The sequence below is a fragment of the Ziziphus jujuba genome, chromosome 2 (assembly GCF_031755915.1).
Source record: "Ziziphus jujuba cultivar Dongzao chromosome 2, ASM3175591v1".
NCBI lineage: Eukaryota > Viridiplantae > Streptophyta > Magnoliopsida > Rosales > Rhamnaceae > Ziziphus > Ziziphus jujuba.
In genome coordinates this window covers 2,226,126-2,249,904 of record NC_083380.1, presented here as the reverse complement: position 1 = coordinate 2,249,904, position 23,779 = coordinate 2,226,126, and the positions used below count along the sequence as shown (strand labels likewise).

Genomic DNA, 23,779 nt, shown 5'->3' with positions numbered 1-23,779 from the left:
TTGTATCCAATAAAAAATGCCCTAACAATTTTAAACTCTCTCTCTTCCTCTCCCTCTGCCTCTCGCTTGCCGACCTTCTTTTCTTACCCTTTGCTTCCTCTCTCCAATGGAGTCCAAGATTAAGACTTGGAGAACATGACCATCACTGCAAGCTTACAGATCACCAAACCTCCGCCGAATCCTGGGGTGCTGAAATCGCCGTGTCTCGTATCCCGCGTGTTCCCAACATCCTATAATCGGCGAGCTCGGTGGTCCACAAAGTGCTGGGTCGGCAAGCAGAGGACTGATCAGCCTATAATTGATCACATCATCAATGTCCTTGCCGACGAAGACTTGTGACTCCCTTATATTAACTTAATAAAATATTGCTTTTTATGGAAAAAAAAAATTATATTTGGATTAAAATTAAAAAATAAAAAGGAAAAAATAAAAAAAGACCGCCACTCTTTTTCGTTTTAGCGGTTCGTAAGCCCCAAACGCCCACTGCTCACCGGTCACGGCAGACGATTCACCTGAATAGCTTCCAAAGCCAAAAAAAGAAACTGAAAAAAGCTATCTTTTTCGAAGGTCTGTATCTGCAATCCCTAAATTCTCAATTACCCAATTACGTCTTCCTCTGACTTCCATTATCAAACTTCGCTTAGCACAATTTTTCTTTTTCTTGGTTTAAAAAATAGTAGTTTTATTTGAATTTTTAGCTGAATTAACTCACTTGCTATTCACCGACTCAATTTCTATTGTGTACCCCCAAAAATATTGTGCCCTCAAGCCCTGAAAGTTGCTTCCTTTCTCAACCCCCTTCCCAAACCCTAAAGTATTAGGTTTTCCAGCTAAGTCTAGTCGATTCTTTAGCAAGCTCCAAATTTGTTTAATTCCCTTTTTCTTAATTCTGGTATTTTACTGATTCGTGATTTTCAGTTCTTTTTTGCGGTTTGATATTTGCCTTAATTTGAATTATTTATAATAATGCAAAAACGTTGTTTTTCGGATCAATAATGATATTGAATTCGCTATTCTCAGCTCGTCTTTTTTTTTTTTTTTTTTTTTTTTTTTTCTGATCTTGTAATCTAATTCACCAGGAAGTTTAAATCATGGAAGAAGATGATGATTACGTTGAGTATGTGCCTGTGGCAAAGCGAAGAGCAATGGAAGTTCAGAAAATTCTTCAGCGCAAGGGGAAGTCTTCAGCACTTGAAGATGAGTTGGAAAAATCTAAACTTGCTGAAGCAAAACCGAGTCTCCTTGTTAAAGCCTCGCAGTTAAAGCGTGAGGCTCCTGAGGTTAGTCCAACTCAACAGCTGGTGCAGCAAGAGAAGGAAATGATTGAGCACTTATCAGACCGGAAAACCCTTATGTCGGTCCGGGAATTAGCAAAGGGAATTACATATTCAGAGCCTCTACCAACAGGTTGGAAACCACCATTGCCAATCAGAAGGATGTCAAGGAAGCAATGTGATTTGATTCGAAAGCAGTGGCATATCATAGTTGATGGGGATGATATACCGCCACCTATTAAGAATTTCAAGGATATGAGATTTCCTGAACCGATTTTGAAGAAGTTGAAAGCAAAGGGGATTGTTCAACCAACCCCAATTCAGGTTCAAGGTCTTCCAGTGATTTTATCTGGGAGGGATATGATTGGGATTGCCTTTACGGGTTCAGGAAAGACATTGGTTTTTGTGCTTCCGTTGATCATGGTGGCATTGCAGGAGGAGATAATAATGCCCATTGCCCCTGGTGAAGGGCCATTTGGTTTGATTGTTTGCCCTTCCAGAGAGCTGGCCAGACAGACTTATGAAGTGGTAGAACAGTTTCTTATTCCCATGAAAGAGGCAGGGTATCCAGAACTAAGGCCTTTGCTCTGTATTGGTGGAGTGGATATGCGATCACAGTTGGAGGTTGTGAAAAAGGGTGTTCATATTGTTGTTGCTACACCTGGGAGGTTGAAGGACTTGTTAGCAAAGAAAAAGATGAATCTTGACAATTGTAGGTAAGCACTGTCAGTTCCAAATTCTGTCATATTCTGTTCTGTAATTATTATTGATGGGTTTCCTCATAAGGGGGTCTAATTTCTAACCTGCACTTAATACTTGTAGCTCTAAGATACAACATGATCATAATATTTTTCTGTTTTACTCCGATGAAAACTATATTATAATCTAGGTGAAAGTAATTAGGCAAAACTAAAGAAAGCCTTGTTGATTGTCTTTTGGATTTGTAAAGTGTAATATATGATTTTCTACTTTTCATATAATTTTTCTCGGGATAAACATTTCCCCTTTTTGATGCAATATGATAGGATGACTTCATTTTCTTAGTTTCTTTGTTGGCATTTTATCTGCAAAATATTCCAATGTAATTCTTGTTATATGGATTGTGATATGATGCTATTGCTTTTGTTGCAGATATCTAACCTTAGATGAGGCTGATAGATTGGTAGATTTGGGATTTGAAGATGACATAAGAGAAGTTTTTGACCACTTTAAAGCTCAACGACAAACTCTGTTGTTTTCTGCTACCATGCCCAGCAAAATTCAGAATTTTGCTAGAAATGCTTTGGTTAAGCCTGTCACTGTTAATGTAGGAAGAGCAGGAGCTGCCAATCTTGATGTGATTCAGGAGGTTGAGTATGTCAAGCAGGAGGCAAAAATAGTTTACCTTCTTGAGTGCCTACAGAAAACCCCACCACCTGTTTTGATATTCTGCGAAAACAAAGCTGATGTGGATGATATTCATGAATACCTTCTCCTAAAAGGAGTGGAAGGTGTGGCCATTCATGGAGGCAAGGATCAAGAAGAGAGAGAGTATGCCATTTCATCCTTCAAGGCAGGCAAGAAAGATGTGCTTGTTGCAACTGATGTTGCATCGAAGGGGTTGGATTTCCCCGATATTCAGCACGTTATCAATTATGACATGCCGGCGGAAATCGAAAACTATGTTCACCGGATTGGACGCACGGGAAGATGTGGAAAGACTGGAATAGCAACGACATTTATAAACAAGAATCAAAGTGAGACAACACTCCTTGACTTGAAGCATCTCTTGCAAGAGGCAAAACAGAGGATACCTCCTGTGTTGGCTGAGCTTAATGACCCAATGGAAGATGTGGATGCAATTACTAGTGCAAGTGGGGTAAAGGGTTGTGCTTATTGTGGTGGGCTTGGTCACCGTATCCGTGATTGTCCCAAGTTGGAGCATCAAAAAAGCATGGCCATTGCCAGCTCCAGAAGAGATTATTTTGGATCTGGAGGCTACAGAGGGGAAATCTGATATGTTTATGGACAGCTCTGCTGCATGCAATTGATGTTTTCACTTGATCGCCCTCTTTTTTGTTTTTTTAATCTTTTATTTTGCCATGCTGTTATCGTATGTGCTAAGAGTGGGGAGATTGCTGAGAACTTCCATAGAATTGGTTGTAGTTTTCCATTATTAGTGGTAGATTTCAGCTATAAAATTTGTAAGACTGATGGACAGACTTTCAGCATTAAATTTAGCTGGAGCAGGAGCCAAATTTAGAATAAGATCTATAAGAATTGCTCAAAAAGGTTCACTTAGTTTATCAACCTGCCATCATTCATTTCTGTGAAGCCTAATGTTCATCAGATAAGAAACAAAAAGATCGCTGCGAAGACTAATCCACATGTACGAAACTCTTTGGGGTTTGGATATTTCTTTTTTTATTTTTTATTTTTAATTTTTATTTTTGGTTGGAACTTTGAACAGCTCAGTTCGTTTTAAAATATCTCCAAGAAAAAAATATAGAAAATCTCTTCCATTCTGATTGTACTTCTTGATAAATGATATTTTTAGGAGGAATAGGCTAAAAATTTTTATTCTCAAATGCTTCTAGTTTAGCGTGATTCTTCTGGTTCAATCTCACTTGCTTTCCCTTTTAGAATGACTAATATTACTTATTACTATAGCAAAATATTCTTTAGTTGAATTGAACCAAACCTACATATAGAATAACTATCCAAACGCAATCACATTAATGATAATCAAAATATTTTTTTTCTTCTCAATTGATGCCTAGAATTTGAGCAACCCAAATTTGAAAATGCTCAGCAATCTTATAATGTCCATAAAAACATACTTAAAATCAGTATAGTTCTAGCCAGAGCATAATTGGAAACAAGATAGAATTGTATGGAACATCTAGCAGACACAATAGTGCCAGAGATATAACAAAAATGGTTGACCATTAAACATATTTAACATTGCTGACAACAGAGGGAAGCCTGAGAACATCCAAGCTTAACATTATTAAAGACAACAAATACCACAAATTTTTAGCATGCATCAAGATCACGGCATGGAGGGGGTTTGGGCTCACTTAGCAAAGTAGTGTTTCCTCCTTCTGGTCCACTCTTAATTCGACCTGGATTTTGAGTGCCAGGCTGAAACATAGAAAAGGAAATTGAACATGTAGCAGCAAAGTAGCAAACAGAACAGGGAAACTACTTATTGAGGAGAAGGAAAATGAAGGAAACCCTATATCCTCTAAACCAGTTTACTTACCGGTAGCTTCTCCCCCTTTCTTAACAACTCAACTATCTCTACAACTCGCTTTGGTGTAACATCTTCCTGAAATTAACATAACAGAGTCCATATCAATTCCAAAATTTTCTACTCACTGGATTTTTTTTCCAACAACTAAACAGAAGAATAAAGGACAACATCAAAGAGCACAAAAATGACAATGATTTAGTGAAGATCAAGACATTTCATGGACCCACATAGTAATTATAGGTATATCCTTCAGATCCATTGGAGTAGTCTGCCACTGTGATCATGGGAGCATTTACACAGCATCCCTGCAAAATCCCAACGATTTAGGTTGCTTCTTGCATTGCTTAGTAATGATATGAATAGAATTTTATTAAACAAAAACAAAAATAAAAGATATGGCTTTTAGCAGTTAATGAATTACTTACCATGCATTCCATTTCTCCAACAGAGAACAATCCATCCTTTGTTACTTCTGCACATGCCAAAACTCTTACAATGAGCTTTTGTGAAATTTAAAGTTAAAAGAAATCAAAACTATGTTGCAGGCTAACCATTCCGCTTCACTCCTAGATGTTTCAGTAAAGCATCCTCAATTTCTCGTGAACCACGAATCATGCATGGTGTTGTGCCACAAACCAAAAGGTGGTACTTTCCCACCTGAAAACAAATAAAAGCTTATAAGGTTCTGCAATTTGCATAATCCTGAACGGATGTGTGCAGAAGATTAAAATACTAACAGAGGTATAGGTTCTCACCTTTGACCGATTAAACATCGAATAGAATGTTGCAACTTCATATACGCGGATAGGAGCAACTTCTATAATCTTAGCTACCTGGACCATCCATGAACAATCAACAATATTAATAATTAATTATTAATTACAATTGTGCATTAGGAAAGGATTTCAACATTCTCTTCCAAGGATTTCAACATTCTCTTCCACCACATGAAGCATGACCTGGAACTTCAATTAGGACACAATAAAACTTTATAATTATTAAATTGATGAAATTACATTAGTATTAGGTTTACAGATTTTTAGAATTCATATCAGGAAAATATTTAGTCTTAGCATAAAAGTGATGCACAGTTATAAGTTAATAGGAAAATAATCATGGGAACTTGCAGAACAGTGATGTATCAATAAATTGTCACAAAATATGAACAAATGTAACCACCGGTGTAGAAAATGACAGACATGAGAGGTCCAACACTAATTTTTGAAAAATGTAATGAAGCAATGATGAGATGTCAGGAATCAGTTTTATAACAGGATGCGATCTGTCATATTAAAAAAGGACTTATCATTTCCATGCTTTGCAACATTTTTAAGCTTTATTTACCTATTTCCTGTCAAATTGTCCAAACAATACCCAAAGGCTTAATATGCAAAGCTTATACATGAGAACAAGATCTTTTCTTTTATTGTAATGTCATATTGACAAATCCTTTCTATTCACACTACATATTGATTTGTGATTGTATTTTAAGATTGCTAGAAGTCTTACAGCATAAATTATGAAAAATGTTTGTAAAACCAATCCATGATCATATTGATTACTGTGGTCAAATTAAGATTGGATATGCAGTTTAGGATGCATTGTATTCAATATCCATTAAACAAAGCATAAATCAAACTTCCAGAAAGATGCCATGACTTGCAAACACATACAAACCTACAAAACTGAATACAAGCTAAAACATTTTCAAGCCTTTCATCATGTCAACATACTGCATTCATTGCTGAGACAGGAAGCCATCCCCCATGCTGCTGCTGTGCAAGATCTAGCAGAGGAATAACAGCAGATTGCTTGTAGTTGGATGGATAGTGTGACAATATCTCCTTAACCTAAACATGTATCAGCTAAAATTGTTAAAATCACAACACCTGAAGTAACAGAAGCACCAAGAGAAGCAATCAACACTGGCAGTTTCATTCTTTTAGAATTCAGCTGCTTAATGTGAAATTCATGATTTACCAGAAGCTACCTAACTCAAAATTTCAATGGTTTACGGATGCCCAACATTTAACTCGCATTCTCACAATATTAAAATGGCATTATAATTTCCACTCAGTGCACAAATAGATTATAAAAACTAACAATTTGAACATTTCAAAGTGAAACATTAGCAAATAGAACTGAGATGAACATCCGAGCTATCTTAATATGGTCTAACATAAGGATTACATTACATGGAATAACAATAGGATGTGAAGCACGCCTAGGATTTCACCAAGGACTCAGCGAGAAAGAAACTGACCCAACACAACTAACTGAACTTTACAATTCTTCACTCCATTCTTCGCCGGAAAAAGCATTATGCAAGAAATATAAATATCAGATGGGAAAGTTTCAAACTTTTGGGCGATAAATTCAATACAAATACACGAGGCTACTTGGATAACAACTAATGAAGGAAAAAAGTTGCAAATTTTAACTGAAGAAAACGAAGAAATTAGCAACCATTTTTCACTTACCTTCTCTTTATTAGCTGCGGAGAACTCCCACGGAAGGTCAGGTTTGTTGTCCGGCGAATCAAGATGCTGCCCAAAATTCCCAAAAAGAATCCAATTCAATAAAACAGAATCAATCTCATACAGAAATGAATAATATGGTGAGTGAGAAACAAATGAAACTCACGTAATTTAAGGCAGTGGAGAAGGATCGCGAAGGCTGCAGAAAACAAAAGGAAAATGAATAGTGTTTGGGAGATGGGAAAATGAAAGAAAATTTTGAGGGAACAAAAAAAAGAAAAAGAAAAACCTGACGGAAAACTTGACGGATCTCAAGGAAACGGCTTGCGGCGAGCCGAGCCAGCATTTTGGAAACCCAGTCCCAGTTCCGGCTGACTACCACGAAGTGGAAAGAGAGGGAAAGTGATCGGAGAGAGTTTGGAGCTTCTTCACGACCTCTGTGGCCAAGTCTCCCAGAGTTGTAGGAAAAGAACCGGACCGGGTTACTTACTGGGCCTCGTCTAGGAGTTTGGGCCGGTCGAGGTTGTTCGGAAAGTAGTCTGGGGCCCATTCGCTTCATTATGCTTTTTTGGCTTGGACCTTATTTGTTCGGACCCAATAAGTTGAATAACACCGAGGGACCATTCTTTATTCACTGTCAAATAAACTTTATAGACACTTAAATTGTATAATGTTCAAATGTGATTGCGAAGAGAACCTCAATTCTATTAGAAATATTAAAAAAATAAAGCACAAAGGAAATAGAGAAAGTAAACAAGAACAGTATTAACAGTAACAGAGACTAACCATGGAGAAGTAAAAATTAAAATCCCTAGTAATTAGAGTCTTGTCTGGCCATTCTTTATATTTTTTAATATTTTAATAGCTTTGGCATGCAGTGGCTACAGATATTTTTGGTACTCACATAGCCTTGTATATTTGTGGAATTCTAAACTCAGTGTTACTATATTCCAAATCTCCATCTCTTTTTTTATGACATAGTTTATATTTTCTTTGTCTTTTTTTCTAAAAAAGGAAAAAAAAAAAAAAAAAAAGAAAATCTCCATAAACAACCAAAGGCATTACTTCATTAGTATTGACTTGCAAAATGTAAAAAAGAAACTTACATTATCGTAAAATTGTTGCTGAAATGTTAAAAGGACTTTATTAAGGAAGAACAATGAGGGACTCTTGGGAACTGGGATTTACAAACAAACTTTGAATCAACAAACAAATACACAATTTTCTCATGAAGATTTGTATAACTTATTCTCCAAATGCAATCATGACAGCACTATACTACTCTGATACCATCTAGTCTGCAGCAGCTATAAACTAATATAAAACTTCATTTGATGATGTGCGAAGAGGAACAAATTAGCCAGTCAAACAAAATGGCAATTCAAAATCGGAAAATGAACTTGCTTAATGGATGACTTTGAATTGAGACTGGTTCAATAGGCCATCACTCTATCCACCATGTATATACTCTGCAGCATCACCCCGTGCTTCCTGTACGTATACAACATCAAAACATTATTATAAATTTATCTGTAGCAAACTTCAAACTGAAGTTATCATTCATTAGACTTCTTCTCGATATCTAAGTTTAAAAAGATAAAATTAATTGGCAGTAGAGCAGAGCACATGCAAATAAATAATGTCTCTTGATGAGCAACAAAAACTACATATTTTGCATGAATATGTCGATGTTTTATCGCAACTTATAGAAACAGCTCAGCCACTGGAATTTTCAAGAAAATATTGCAGACTCTGCAAGTGTAAAGTTGAGCTAATGAAAGAGCAATTCAACAGAAATATTAGCGGCAGATATCAATTTGTGGCATGAAGTTTTGAAAGTGATTTTGTGAGGTTATATATGAAAAGGAACATGCTCAGGCATAAATGAATGAACTAATGAGATTTTTCCCAAAGTGATTTGGTGTAGTTGAAAAGCTAGGAATCAACTTCTCCTTCCGCTAAAACCACCAAACCCCAATGACATTTAAAAAAAAAAAAAAAAAAAAAGTGTGGACCTTCTTGCTACCTCAAAATTTTTCATATGAGTATATATGATCCAAGCCCTGGTTTGTTGCAGCATGAAATAAAAATTAAAAAGCAAGTTAAAATATGGTAATGATAAACAAGATGAGATATTGTATATGAAGCAGCAGGAAAAGAGAATGATATATTATGTGCCTGAAAGGCCAAAACAAGTAGAAGATTGTGATTATCATTTCACCTCCCCTGCCACTGATCCTCGACCAAATGCAAGTCTATCTTAATAAGTAGGAGAAATCATCACTGATGGTTTGGATTAATTCAAATGAATAAAGTTATCATCTTATATCTCTAGTGCCTGGCGAAGCAAATTAGTAAAGATTGTCATTGTATCAGTGCGAAGAAATGACTGAGGAGGGTACTTGCTATGAGATTTAATGATTGCTTAATTATTCATTTGGTCAAAAAAAAAAAAAAAAAAGCACACACAGAGAGAAGCTAACAAACTGAATAGTGAGAGACTGGACACAACCTTGAAAACTACTTCAAAGAGTTAGAAGGATCCAGTCATTAGCTCAAGCTTGTTCATTCTTCAATCGGTTGTAAAATATTTTCAGAAAGGCAAAGGATCCTGGCGAAGGAAACTAAGCATTGACATTGTTTCATGTCTTGGTACTTTGTAAAGGTCAAAACAACAAAGAAAAAAAGAAAACAAAAGAAACCTTTTATAACTACCATTAATTATGACAATCCTTTGCTGCCAAACTTGGGTATTTGGAACTTCTTGAATAAATTCCAATTAGATCCTGCATACATACAAAACTGAAAAGTTGAGGACTCTTCAAAATGTAATAGCAAGGAAAATCATTTTCTGTTAAGTAGAAACATAGGGAGATAGGAAGAAATAAATAAACAAGTAAATAAAGATGTAAATATGGAGTATTGTTGTAACACCCCGTCCCAAATCGCACCGGAATCCGTGCATGTTGACCGAGGTTGACCGTTGATCGAGCGGGTCAAAAATTGACTTTTTGCTCCAGTTGGAATTTCTAGTTGACCAGGGTACCGTGGCGAAGTGCATGATGCCCCAAGTTCGTAGACTAGTAGCACGTCGAAAACGGAGCTACGGTTTGAAAGTTATGGGCAAAACAAGTTGAAGTGCAAACTGCCCAAGGGGTGCCGGAGTTGACTTTTTATTTATGGGGAAATGAGCTTTGAATCGTGCATGGTTGTGAAGTGCTCGTCGATACGAGTTCACAGACTAGTGGCACGCTTAAAACGGACATCCGGTTAAAAAGTTATGGACGCGTGAAGTTTGCCGGATACTGTAATATTTTAATGTTTTTGAGTTGATGAACAGTGAAATGCCACGTGTCAGCTTCTGATTGGTCTACGTGGTATGAATAGTGTCACAGGGTGGCTTTTATTTGATAAAAATCTCGGGGAAGAGAGAGAGGAGAGAGAAAGAGAGAGAAAGTCCGACGGTCACAGGAGATTTTCAAATTTTTCGGCCGATCTACTGTACACGCACCGGCCAGCAAGATTCCCCTCCCCATTTCCGGCAAAACCTCAAATTTTCACGACGATCGGCCGCCGGACGCGCCTGGACAGAGGCAGCGAAGATCGGCGGCGAGTTTTTCCCTCCACCGCCGGCCACCGCCAATCGGCCCATTTCCGACCACACGCGCCAGCTAGCCAGCACCACCTCCTCAAGTCTAGCCGACCCACCAAGTTTCACGGCCATCGGACCACCGACGTGCCGGGATCGGAGCGTTTTCTGGCAAGGGGCCTGAAATCTTCAAACCGTGATTTCTCCGCCGTCCGGCCTCTGTTTGCCTCACCGCCGGTTCCGTTGGATTGCTCTCCCCACGATCTACAAATCTACAAAAAATCTCAGCCAACGGCCACCGCACGCGCCGCCGCCGGCAACGGTTGTCGGTGACTGCGGCGGCTCGCCGGAAGTTACTGTTCCGGCGAGTACCCAGTTTTCCGGTTGGCTCCAGTCCACTGTGTTAGATCTCCTGAACCCGAATCCGGCATCCGTTTCTGCCAATTCGCGACTGTTTGGGAGAATTGCGGAGCCGAAACCTGAAAAGCTTTCCGGCGAGATTCCGACCCCGTCGGGTCCGATCACCGGAAAGTGAGACCGAATCCATGATCCTCGTCACTCGAGCTTCGATTCGGTATATAATTCGTAACTTTTAGATATCGTTTGGTGTTCGCTCCCCGGGTACCCATTTGGGAATTACCCGAATAAAATATTAATATTTTTGGTTGGTACACTGTGGTTGTTTAGGTGCGCGTACGAGTGGTGGAGTTGATCCTGCGGAGGATCTTAGTTAATTTACGCGCTCAAGGTGAGTGACCCACCTTCAAAAATTATTTTGGATAATTAGTTATGTTTAATTGATATTTAAATTGGTATTTAAATTATGCTCATGTGGTGTGATTTAATTATGGTTTTATTGTGGTTTAATTTATTTATTATGCATGAGCAAAGTATGTTTCGGTATTAATCGTACGTGGTTTTAAGTAATAATTTTCGGGCATACTTGGGTTAAATATTTTACGAAAATATTTGTTTAAATTTTATAAATTATGTCCGCAGTATTTCAATTGTTGAATCTCGTATTACGAGAAAAGGTATGGTTTTATGTGTTATCGATGTTTTCGTACCAGTTTGGTTGGCAAGGAACCATGCATCTGTAGACTGTTTCAGCAAGGAAGTTACATTTAGGAGGCCAGGGTTGCCAGAAGTAGTATTCCGTGGAGGAGTTGGAAGGCCCTTACCGAGGTTGATATCTAACCTTACTGCCAAGAAGCTACTGAATAAAGGTTGCCAGGGGTATTTGGCTCATGTGATAGATACCCGAGTAAGTGGGGTCAGGTTGGAAGACATGCTCGTTGTGAGGGATTTCCCGGACGTGTTTCCTGAGGAGTTACCAGGATTGCCTCCGGAGAGGGAAGTTGACTTTCCCATTGAGTTAATTCCAGGCACCGTGCCTATTTCTCTACCACCGTATTGGATGGCTCCAGCGGAGTTAAGGGAGCTAAAGGTCCAATTGCAAGAGTTGGTAGATAAGGGGTTTATTAGACCAAGTATATTGCCATGGGGAGCCCCAGTTTTGTTTGTAAAGAAGAAGGATGGTAGTCTAAGGCTGTGTATAGACTACCGAAAACTTAATAAGGTTACCATCCCTAATCGCTATCCGTTGCCAAGGATAGATGATCTATTCGACCAACTCCAAGGTGCCAAGGTGTTCTCCAAGATCGACTTGAGGTCGGGGTACCATCAATTGAGGATCCGAGAGTCAGACATTCCTAAGACTGCCTTTAGAACGAGGTACGGACATTATGAATTCCTAGTGATGTCGTTCGGACTCACCAATGCCCCAGCAGCTTTCATGGACTTGATGAATAGGGTGTTTCGTCCGTACTTGGATCGTTTTGTCATTGTATTTATCGATGACATTCTGATCTATTCAAGGAGCCAAGAAGAGCACGTGAGACATTTGAAGAGAGTGCTCCAAACTCTAAGGCAGCATCAACTATATGCTAAGTTCGACAAGTGTGAATTCTGGTTGAATCAAGTGGGCTTTCTCGGACATATCGTGTCGGCAGAAGGTATCTATGTGGACCCTGATAAGGTAAAGGCAGTGTTGAGTTGGGAGCGCCCTACCACTGTGAGGGAGGTACGAAGTTTTCTTGGATTAGCGGGTTACTACTGTCGTTTTATTGAAGGGTTTTCAAGGATTGCCGGGCCGCTTCATAGATTGACCCGAAAGAATGTTGAATTTAGTTGGACGGACAGGTGTGAACAGAGTTTTCAGGAGTTGAAGCAAAAGTTGACATCCGCACCTGTTTTAACTTTACCTGATGGGAATGAAGGTTTTGAAGTTTATTGTGATGCATCCCATCAAGGGTTGGGTTGCGTGCTAATGCAGAATCAAAGGGTGGTAGCGTATGCATCTCGGCAATTGAAGCAGCACGAACAGAATTACCCTACGCACGACTTAGAATTGGCGGCGGTAGTCTTTGCTCTAAAGAAGTGGAGGCTCTACTTGTATGGGGCCACATGCCAAATCTATACCGACCACAAGAGCCTCAAGTATATTTTCACTCAGAAGGAGTTAAATATGAGGCAAAGGCGATGGATGGAGTTGTTAAAGGATTATGACTGTGTGATTGATTATCACCTGGGTAAGGCGAATGTAGTGGCAGATGCTTTGAGTAGGAAGGCTACTGGATCCCTTGCTCACGTCCAAGTCATCCAACTACCTCTCATGGTGGAGTTGAAGAAGATGGGGGTGTTAATGCATATGCACCCTTCAGGAGTTCTCATGGCTAGCTTCCAGGTACGACCGGTGTTGGTGGATCGTATAGTAGAGACCCAAATGGAAGATCCTAAGTTGAGGACAATTAAAGGCAAAGAACAAGAAGGTCTTGATCCGGAATTTTCCATAAGGAGGGATGGAGCCCTCGTGTATAAAGGACGACTTTGTGTTCCGGATATCCCAGGACTCAAGAAGGAGATTTTAGAGGAGGCGCACAGCTTGATGTATGCGATGCATCCTGGGAGTACCAAGATGTACCGGACGCTTGTTAAGTATTATTGGTGGATTGGTATGAAGAGAGAAGTGGCAGACTTCGTATCAAAGTGTTTGATTTGTCAACAAGTGAAAGCAGAAAGACAGAAGCCTTCGGGACTACTCCAACCTTTACCGATTCCCGTGTGGAAGTGGGAAGAACTCAACATGGACTTCGTATTCAAGCTTCCTTCCACACCTAGAAGGTACGACGGCATTTGGGTAATCATTGATCGTCTCACCAAGTCGGCACACTTCCTACCGGTACGAGAACGTTTTTCACCCGAGAAGTTAGCTCAGTTGTTCGTGCAACGCATTGTAAGTCTTCATGGAGTACCGTTAGCCATCGTCTCCGATCGAGATCCGCGCTTTACTTCACGACTATGGCGGAAGTTGGCTGATGCACTAGGAGCAAGACTTAACTACAGCACCGCTTTTCACCCGCAATCTGATGGACAAGCAGAGCGCACAATCCAGACATTAGAAGACATGCTAAGGTCTTGCATTATGCAATTTCGCGGTAGCTGGGATGAACAACTGCCCCTGATAGAGTTTGTCTACAACAACAGTTATCAGGCGAGTATTGGGATGTCCCCGTATGAAACTTTATATGGGAGGCAGTGTCGGACACCCTTGTGTTGGAGTGAGGTAGGAGAAGAGAGGCTCCTTGCAACAAATAATGCGGTCGGATCTGAGTATTTAAGGATGACCTTGGACAAGGTGAAGATCATTAGGGATCGATTGAAGGTTGCCCAAGATCGACAGAAGAGTTACGCCGATGTGCGTAGAAAGGATTTGGAATTCGAGATAGGAGATTGGGTATTCCTAAAGTTATCTCCATGGAAAGGAGTAGTACGTTTTGGACGACGAGGTAAGTTGGGTCCTTGTTATACTGGGCTTTATGAGGTTACGGAGAGGATTGGCCCTGTGGTGTACAGGTTGGCGTTACCGGAAGAGCTAGCTCGAGTTCACAACGTATTTCATGTGTCGATGCTACGGAAGTATATTGCAGACCCTTCGCACGTACTCGAGAGTCCGGACATAGAGATAAGGGAAGATCTTTCGTATGTGGAGCAGCCAGTACAGATTTTGGATCGCGAGGAACGGACGCTACGCAACAAGACTATTCCTCTAGTTAAGGTCTTATGGCGGAACCACTTAGTCGAGGAAGCAACGTGGGAGCCCGAAGCACAGATGCGTGAGCAGTACCCGTATCTGTTCCAGTGACGTGCGGAAATTTCGAGGATGAAATTTTTGTAAGGGGGGAAGGCTGTAACACCCCGTCCCGAATCGCACCGGAATCCATGCACGTTGACCGAGGTTGACCGTTGACCGTTGACCGAAGGGGTCAAAAGTTGACTTTTTGCCTCGGTGGGAATTTCGAGTTGACCAGGGTACCGTGGCAAAGTGCATGACGCCCTGAGTTCGTAGACTAGTAGCACGTCAAAAACGGAGCTACGGTTTGAAAGTTATGGGCAAAACAAGTTGAAGTGTAAACTGTCCAAAAGGTGCCAGGAGTTGACTTTTTCTTGTGATGTAATTTTGAGTTGAATCTTGTATGGTTGTAAAGTACTCATCGATACGAGTTCATAGACTAGCGGCACGCTTAAATCGGACATTTGGTTAAAAAGTTACGGACGTTTGAAATTTGCTAGGTACCGTATTATTTTAATATATCTGGCTTAAGTGCACAGTAATGCCACGTGTCAGCTTCTGATTGGTCTACGTGGCATGAACAGTGTCACGCAGGGTTTTTATTTGTTAAAACACTCGGGGAAGAGAGAGAAAGAGAGAGAGGAGAGAGAAAAAGAGAGAGAGAGTTGCCGGCCACCGGAGGTTTTCAAGTTTTTCGGCCGAGATACTGTACACGCACCGGCCAGCCAGATTGCCCACCTCATTTCCGGCAAAACCTCCAAATTTCACGGCGAACGGCCGCCGTACGCGCCCGGATCGGATCTCCGAAGTTCGGCGGCGAGTTTTTCCCCTCCACCGCAAATCGACCCATTTCCGGCCATTTTCCAGCCACACACGCCATACACCCATCATCCTCTCCTCAAGTCCGGGATCGGAGCGTTTTCCGGCGAGGGGCCGGAAATCTTCAAACGGTGATTTCTCTGCCGTCCGACCTCCGTTTTGCTCACCGCCGGTTCCGTTGAGTTTCTCTCCTCACGATCTACAAGACTGCAAAATTTGATGACCAACGGCCACCGCACGCGCCGCCGCCGGCGACCGCGGCGGCTCGCCGGAAAGTACTGTTCCGGCGAGTACCCAGTTTTCCGGCCGGCTCCAGTCCGCTGTGTTCGACCTCCTGAACCCGAATCCGGCATCCGTTTCCACCAATTCGCGACGGTTTGGGAGAATTGCAGAGCCGAAACCCGAAAAGCTTCCCGATGAAATTCCGACTCCGTCGGGTACGATCATCGGAAATTAAGACCGGATCTATGATTAGCATCACTCGAGCTTCGATTCGGTATATAATTCGTAAATTTTAGTTATCGTTGGTGTTCGCTCCCCGGGTACCCATTTGGGGATTACCCGAATAAAATATTAATATTTGTGGTTTGGTACTGTGGATGTTTTAGGTGCACGTGCGAGTAGCGGAGCCGATCCTACGGAGGATCTTGATTGAGATACGTGCATAAGGTGAGTGACCCACCTTCAAATAAATTTTGGGGAATTTAATTTGTGAATATAATATGTGTGTGATTTAAATATTTGGAATTTAATTTCTATGTGCCAAATATTTATTGGATTTATTGTGGAATTATTTATGAATTTATTGGATTTAAGAAAATGTGCACTTTACAAATTTATGCCATGTGAAATTATTTTATGGTTTTGAGGATTTTGAAATTGGTGTAGTTTTAATGGTAAATTGGGCACGATTTGATTTTCAAATATTTCAAAGAAAATATTTGGTTATGTTGGTGATTTCAATTTTTATAAAATATGCCCATGGAATATTATGAGATTTGATTATGATATTTCGAGAAATTATTTATGCTTGGAAAAATGTGGATATTTGAATTGATGGATTTTGGGAGTTGGTGGATTTGAAAATCATGGAATTTATGGTATCGATTATAAAGAAATTGTGAAGAATTTCCCGGTTCAAGCGGATGGATTATGCCCGCTATGCTTATGAAAAATGTGAAATTTTTTTTATAATTTAAATTTGCGGATTTTATAATTTTTAGATGCACCGTGCACGTACTGGTGTTCTGATTATGTGATATGGTTAGTGTGCACACGGTTGTGATTAGCGCGCAGGTGGGTGTGATTAGCGCGCGGTTGATATTATGAGGTTGTCCTGTGGTTGCCATCGGAGAGGGTGGCCACCCCCCTTTGGCCGGGACACCAGGTTAGCAGCGGCGCAGTGGGACGCCACGCGACCGTATGCTGGTTTCTCTCTATAACCTTCTGTCTGGCGGTACCTCGGGACGCTGGGTACTGTTGGCGCCACTAGTATATAGTGGGTGCATCAAATGATTTTCAGAACTGTGTTTTAAAAATAAAATGTTTTAAAACTATATTGGATTTAAAATTAATTATTACTGTTCGGATATTTATTTGATGTCTTGGTTTTCGGGGAATATGAATAACGGGTTTTGTGAAAAGGTTTTAAAAGGGGAACTTTTCCAACTGAGAGAATTGTAAGGGTTTTGAGAGAAATTATTATTTCCAATTTATTATTATTTATTATTACCGTGGTATTATATTATATGGTAGATAGGGTCGCTCACTGAGATGATTAGCATCTCACACTCTTAAATTCCGTTCCTCTAGGTACCAGGTTGTCGGTGTTCATCCAGAGCGGACTTGATCTTCCTCGCTGTATTAGTTCGTGCAGTACCTTGTTCTTCTTTTACTGCAGTTGTAATATTTCTTTCACTCTTGCTGTACTCTATACGTTGTAGTATTTCATAAAGCTCTGTATACTGTATGGGACACTTATGTATTTAAATTGCACTGGATTATTGTATTTTTATTTTGGAGTGCTGAAATTTGTGGAACCAGTTTGTAGTACTGTGGGAGGAATAAGGGGACAATTATAGAAGTGTGTTTTCAGTGCACGGAATTTTGTGGTAAGTCCATCCCTTAGGGGGGGGGGGTTCTGCCGGATTTTCCACAGGAGGGTCCGGTAGGGTTTCCCTGGGATCAGGGCTTGTCTAGGGTCCCGGTAGGGAACTTTGGACGGGTCCTGACAGTTAGGGTCACTCATTGAAATGATTAGCATCTCACGTTTTTAAGTTCCGTTCCCTTAGGTGCAAGTGGTGGTAGACGTTCTTCCAGAGCGAACCAAGTTTTCCGCTGCTGTTGTGTTTTGAGAAGTACTTCTATACTTTTTCATCTCAGTGTATTATTTATTTCATCCTTGTTGTATTTCTGTTGATTAGCACTTCTTAAAGCTCTGTATACTATTGGGACACTTATGTTTTATTTATGCACTGGACTATTGTTATTGTTGAGAAGTGCTGAAATTTGTGGAACAATTTGTAGTTTGCGGGAGGAATAAGGGGATGAGTATAGAAGTGTGTTTTCAGTGCAGGTAATTTGTGGTAAGTCCATCCCTTAGGGGAGGCTCTGCCGGATTTTCCATTGGAGGGTCCGGTAGGGTTTCCCTGGGATCAGGGCTTGTCTAGGGTTCCAGAGAGGAATTCTGGACGGGTCCTGACAATTGTGTTCATGTACCTTTTGGAGATGGTTTCAAGATCAAATTTGGGATGTGAGCAATCTTGGGTCAATCTTCGCCTTTTCCCCTACGACATTTTCGTAATAAGATTTCAGAACAATATGTAATCTTTAGCTCTTGTAAAGAGGTGAGCTGACTTATTCCTTCAGGAAGTGATGTCAAATTTGGACATCCATCAATTGAGAGTTCGTTGAGGGATTTGAGGCTTCTTATCCAATCTGGAATCCCAATCAAATTTTCACAGTAATGGACCTTAAGATATTGTAAGCTCTTTACATGTTTAAGTCCCTCCGGGAGGTTCACCATTTCAGAAAGCTCTTTCAAAAGAAGTACACGAAGATTTTCAAAGGCGTTCCATGGAAAGTCATCAGAATCATACATCTCAAGTTCATTACATGCACAAATTCTTAATTCTTGAAGTGAGGAGACAAAATGTTGAATACCAGGAAACAAACACTTCAAGTTGTGGCAGCGGGCCAAGACTAACACTTGGATAGAAGTGAGGTTTTGAAACCATTCAGGAAGACATTGCAAGTCCTCAATTTCATAGAGACCTAGATCAGTCAAATTGGAGAAAGATAAGGAAGATGATGAGGATAAGGATGATATTCCGATGTTCGCCATTATTGCCTGTTGAAAAGGCTTCCAGTTATTTTTTCCCACTGTCAAAGATTTTAAATGTGGGGAGAGCGGCAAAAAGGTCAACCTGGGGCAACCATAAACAATGAATTCGGATAGACGAGGAAATGAAATCGTTGATGTGGAGGAACTATGATCAGCTTGACCTCCTTCTTCGTCTTCCCTCCAGTACCATCCCTTTAGATTGGGCAATGACTCAAAGTAAATCGCTTCAAGAGATGGCAGTGGTATTGTTGTACATGAACTGGAGGAGTTTTCTGAAATATACTCCAGACCAACCACTTTGACTATCTTCAATAACTTGAGAGAAAGGAATTGATTAAATGGCGGCAGATATTGGCAACTCCTATTGTTTAATATCTCAAGATATTCAAGATTTGCAAGTGAAGGAAGCCAACTTGAAAACCTGACACCCTCGTAATATTCTAAACTCAATCCCCTTAGGTTTTGGTGTGGTTGGAGGCCTTCCAGTGTTTCTTCATAGTCCACATTCTTCAGATATAATGGTAGATTTTTATCATATTCTGCATTTTCAACTTCAGAATACCAACCTATCTTTGAATAACACGGATGATCACCTCACCAATGTAAATATAAAGATTGAAGATCTTCTTTTTCCTTAAGGTTTGCATTCCTACTATCTTCCCCATTTCCCAAATTGCTAATTTTTATGTACCCTCCAAGGATGTTTAATCTCATCAAGTCCCTTAGCTCACCCACCTGATCACCACCACTATACGTGGACTTCAATACAAAGTGTGTTAGAAACTGAAGCTTAGTCAATTTATTGAATCCTTGTGGCATATGAGTCAAACTTTTGCAGTCCTCAGTGTCTAGATTTACGAGGTTGACTAGGCGTTCCATGTTTCTTGGCAATGTTTGGAGATTCTTGCAACCATATAGTATAAATGTTTGCAAATTATATAGCATGGTAATGCAATCAGGCAATGCCTTGATATCTTCATTGCAACCAAGAGTAAGAAGCCTTAAATGCTTTAGTTTACCTACACATCTTGGCACTACCTTAATCCCAAAATTATAAAGATCCAAGACACGTGCCGACTTATGGCTTGAAAAAACTTCATCACAGACTGATTGATCACATGATCTTCCTTGAGTTATCTTTGATGATTGTCTAGGCAGAATAACTGTTCGGATCTTACTTGCTGGAGACCGTGCAATTCGAATTTGCTGTAGTGAATCTAAATGACAATCAAATGATACATGACGAGTACTTCCGTCGATATCACCATTACATTCTTTATTTGCTTTTAAAAGGGCATATGTTGTTCCTCCTACTTGTGTTGCAAGATCATGCATTTTACATCTTTTCACAAAATTATACTCTTCCCATTCTTCTTGGAAGAATGATCCTCGAAGTAATTCCATATAGTAGCCATAACCTACATCCACTTGAGTTGGATATGATGACTTACTAATAAATCCTAGTGCCATCCATAGATTTATTAGCATCCTTACATTGATTTTATGACCTTTAGGATATAATTTACAAAAGGAAAAACAATGTTTCAAATGTGATGGTAGGTTATCGTAACTTAGTTTGAGCGTTGGTAAAATATCATTTTTTTTCCTGATCAATTGTTGAAAATTCCTTTCTACGGAAGGAGGACCACTCTGTGTTTGGATTTTTATTATACAACATTCTTCCTATTTTCCTTATGGCGAGAGGAATCCCTCCACACTTGTCAACAATCTCCCTTCCAATTTCAGAAATTTTGGAATCATTAGACATTTGATCATGCCTAAATGCCACATTTTTAAATAGAGACCAAGACTCTTCTTTATCTAATCTCTCCAAAATATATGGTTTCATTGTGCTTGTAATCTCTGCTACCACTATACTACGAGTAGTTAGTATTATTCTGCTTCCTTTTGCACATTTTGCTAACAAACCTTTCAATTCTAACCACAATTCACGATTCTCATTCCATACATCATCAAGTACAAGAAGATATTTTTTTCCAACTATCTCTTTTTGAAGACGCTTTTGCAATTGATCCATCTCTAGGCTTTCTATGTCCTTATATAGAAGGGGACCCTTTTGCAATTGCTTTATCTTTAGATTTTCTAAGTTATATTTTTGATCAATCACAGATTTTAAAATTTTCTCAACAACTAATCTCACATTAAAATCATTATTAGACACAAAAACCTAGATTTCGAATTTAAAATGCCCTTCAACCTTGTCATCATTGAACAGAAGTTTAGCAAGTGTGGTTTTTCCTAATCCTCCACAACCAACTATGGGAACGACAAATATATTCTCTTCAATCTTTGGATCCAACAACCGTTCCACGATTGCCATTTTATCTTTATCCCTCCTAGTTGCTTCCTTTTCAGGTTTTTCTGAGTGAGTCTCCCTTCCTTTTGTAGTTTCAACTTTAGTCTCCTTACATGTCTCATCCAAATGGAATTTTCTATCTTTTCTAATTGCCTCTAGTCTATCCTTGATAGCTTTTATTCTGCAACCAAGCTTATGTCAAAAGGCAAGTTGATTTGGGGTTGAGAAGAAGGTCCATACCTTGGTCATCTCAGTACTTCCAAGCATCCTTTGTTTTGGCAGAGCTGCCTCGGTGTTGAACTCATCCTCCAAGTCATCAGCATCATAAAAAGCATTTTCAAGCCTCTTCAGCCAAGCTCGGACTTCATTGTTATGGAACTGCTTCTTCTCAGCATCAAGCAGTACAGCTTTTATTGTTGAAATGGTTTCTTGTAGTCCCGAGAGCTCATCATTTACACCCCACAGCAATGCAATTTCATGCACAGCCGCAGAACCCAAACCGTGGATGATCCTATCAACAACACCTGACAGGACAATCTCTGCCATTCTATTGTTGAACAGGTTTAAAGAATGCTCAAACTGTTTCAAAGTTTTTGCAAGAAAAGTTATGTTATGTTGATAACAATGGAGCTTCCCTTGAATGATGGTTTTAAAATGTGCAAAGTCAAACTGCAAATAAAATAAGCCTTCAGGAGAATCAGAACAACTAAATTTACACCGACCTTAATTAACATTGATTGGTGATTTTTATTTTCTTCTCTCTCTTCAAGTTGGTGTAATAACATAGAAAATATCATTTATTTAGCATGGTGGAGATGACCGCCAATTTTCTATTCAGGGTTTTCTTTAAAATTTTCTTGTGTAAGTTATTAAATAGAACTTCCATGTCCAGGTGTCACCAAATCCTAAGCTGAGGAAAATTTAAAAAGCAAAAGAAAGACTGTAAGAAATATGGCCTATACATGCCGGCATCTTAGAAAATAACGTTAAAAATAATTGTTTGCAATATTTTCTAAAATATGTTGTTAAATTAGATCATTTTTCAAATTTTAAATGACAGATATCAATTTTTTCAAATTTTAAATGATAGAAATCAATTTATGGCATCAAAGAATCATACAAGTTTTCAGGGTTACTTTTGAGGCCATATATATAAGAAATTAACATGGTTAGCTAGACATTCATACCAGAAATAATAGAAGAGATTTCCACCAAAAAGCTAGGAATCAATATATTTGTTGAATTCTTACTGTTACTATATTTTCAATTTTATTATTATTATTTTTTGTGACATATAATTTATTGTTTTCTCTCTTTTCTTTTTAAATTAATTATTATCTTCTTATAATGGACTTATCAATGAAAAGGCCACATCCTTATTACTTGCAGAAAGTTAGAAGGAAAAAAAAAAAAAATCATTTAAAAAGGAGAAGATAAAAAATTAAATTAATCGAGCTAGATAGTAACTGAGGACATATATTGCTGAGTTGAACCTTTTTAGAACAACAACGAGGAACTCTAGGAACTGGGATTTTCGATCTAAACTTTGAATCAACAAAAAATATTCAGAATTTTCCAATGAAGGTTTGTGTAACTTATAAGATCCTGTCATCCATCTTCCAAGTTCCAATTATAACAGCACTCTAGTATTCCTTTACCATCTTGCCTGCAGCAGTAAAATATAATATCAAACTATCATTTGATCATATGAGAAGAGGAACAAATTAGACATTCACCCCCCCAAAAAAAAAAAAAAAAAAAGGTAACAAATTAGACAGTTCAATAAAATGGCAACTTCAAAAAAGCGTTTGAACTTGCTTTATTAATGACTTTGAATTGAATCTCCTACATAAGTTCATCACATGAGCAGAGAAATCAACAATCCATCACTCTATCCACCATATATAGCAGTCACAACCATTCACCATATATGCTGCAGCAGCAAACCATGCTTCGTTTACATATACAACATCAAAACTTTATAGTATGATTCCAATCTTGTAATCATGATAGAGTACTAGTACTCCACCTCCATCTATTCTGCAACAACAAAATAAAATAAATGAGACTCCATTTGGTATTTAAAGATAATCAAAACTTCAAACTCAGAATATCAGTCATAAGCTTCTCTATATGTGAAAATTGTCTATTACCTTTCCTCAGGTGGAATGTTGGACATCATAGCACATTCAATTGGTTTTTAAAAAACAATATTTTTACAGGGAACAAAAATAGAAGGAAGTTGGCTAAACATGCCACTTTTAAACGTGTGATATGTGACTTGTTAAGCAATTTCATTTGGGAAGAGCATGTTGTCTATTTTTAGATCGAAATGAAACCCCAAAAAAAAAAAAAAAAAAAGAAAAAGAAGAAGAAGAAGAAGAAGAAGAAGAAGAAGAAGAAGAAGAAGAAGAAGAAAAGGAAGTTAATTGAAAATTTTTATAATGGTTCAAGAGAAGACCAAGTTGGAAATGATAAAAAAGATGGGAAATTTCATATATGAAGCAGCTAGGAAAGAGGATTGTGATTTTCATACCATATCCCCTGCAACTGAACCTCGACCAAATGCAATTCTGTTATAATAAGTATGGCA

At 39.1% G+C, this 23,779-nt stretch overlaps 4 protein-coding genes across 5 annotated transcripts; 1 reads left to right on the top strand and 3 right to left on the bottom strand.

Moving 5' to 3' along the window:
• Positions 1-30: 30 nt before the first annotated feature.
• On the top strand, positions 31-3,587 carry LOC107417728 (DEAD-box ATP-dependent RNA helicase 35). 2 transcript variants are annotated; one of them, XM_048473776.2, is made up of 4 exons: positions 31-335; positions 460-567; positions 1,080-1,990; positions 2,406-3,587. In XM_048473776.2, the coding sequence occupies exons 3-4, from the start codon at positions 1,092-1,094 to the stop codon at positions 3,268-3,270; spliced, it is 1,764 nt and encodes a 587-aa protein (XP_048329733.1). In that variant the 5' UTR covers positions 31-335; positions 460-567; positions 1,080-1,091; the 3' UTR covers positions 3,271-3,587. The 2 variants fall into 2 exon arrangements, with proteins under 2 accessions (XP_048329733.1, XP_048329732.1); XM_048473775.2 differs by having other exon boundaries at positions 31-567.
• A 463-nt stretch (positions 3,588-4,050) lies between these two features.
• LOC107417731 (NADH dehydrogenase [ubiquinone] flavoprotein 2, mitochondrial) lies at positions 4,051-7,551 on the bottom strand. The gene is made up of 10 exons (XM_048473780.2): positions 7,276-7,551; positions 7,153-7,185; positions 6,990-7,055; positions 6,243-6,359; positions 5,265-5,342; positions 5,061-5,166; positions 4,935-4,981; positions 4,737-4,814; positions 4,519-4,584; positions 4,051-4,397 (listed from the first exon to the last, which is right to left on the bottom strand). The coding sequence occupies exons 1-10, from the start codon at positions 7,543-7,545 to the stop codon at positions 4,290-4,292; spliced, it is 969 nt and encodes a 322-aa protein (XP_048329737.2). The 5' UTR covers positions 7,546-7,551; the 3' UTR covers positions 4,051-4,289.
• A 10,742-nt stretch (positions 7,552-18,293) lies between these two features.
• LOC107417722 (putative disease resistance protein At3g14460) lies at positions 18,294-20,339 on the bottom strand. The gene is made up of 2 exons (XM_060814474.1): positions 19,605-20,339; positions 18,294-19,439 (listed from the first exon to the last, which is right to left on the bottom strand). Exons 1-2 carry the CDS (start codon positions 20,337-20,339, stop codon positions 18,294-18,296), a joined length of 1,881 nt encoding a protein of 626 aa, XP_060670457.1.
• Positions 20,340-20,463: 124 nt separating this feature from the next.
• Positions 20,464-21,732, bottom strand: LOC125422370 (putative disease resistance protein RGA3). Its single transcript, XM_048473772.2, has 3 exons — positions 21,427-21,732; positions 21,088-21,378; positions 20,464-20,961 (listed from the first exon to the last, which is right to left on the bottom strand). Exons 1-3 carry the CDS (start codon positions 21,730-21,732, stop codon positions 20,464-20,466), a joined length of 1,095 nt encoding a protein of 364 aa, XP_048329729.2.
• Between the last annotated feature and the right edge of the window lie 2,047 nt (positions 21,733-23,779).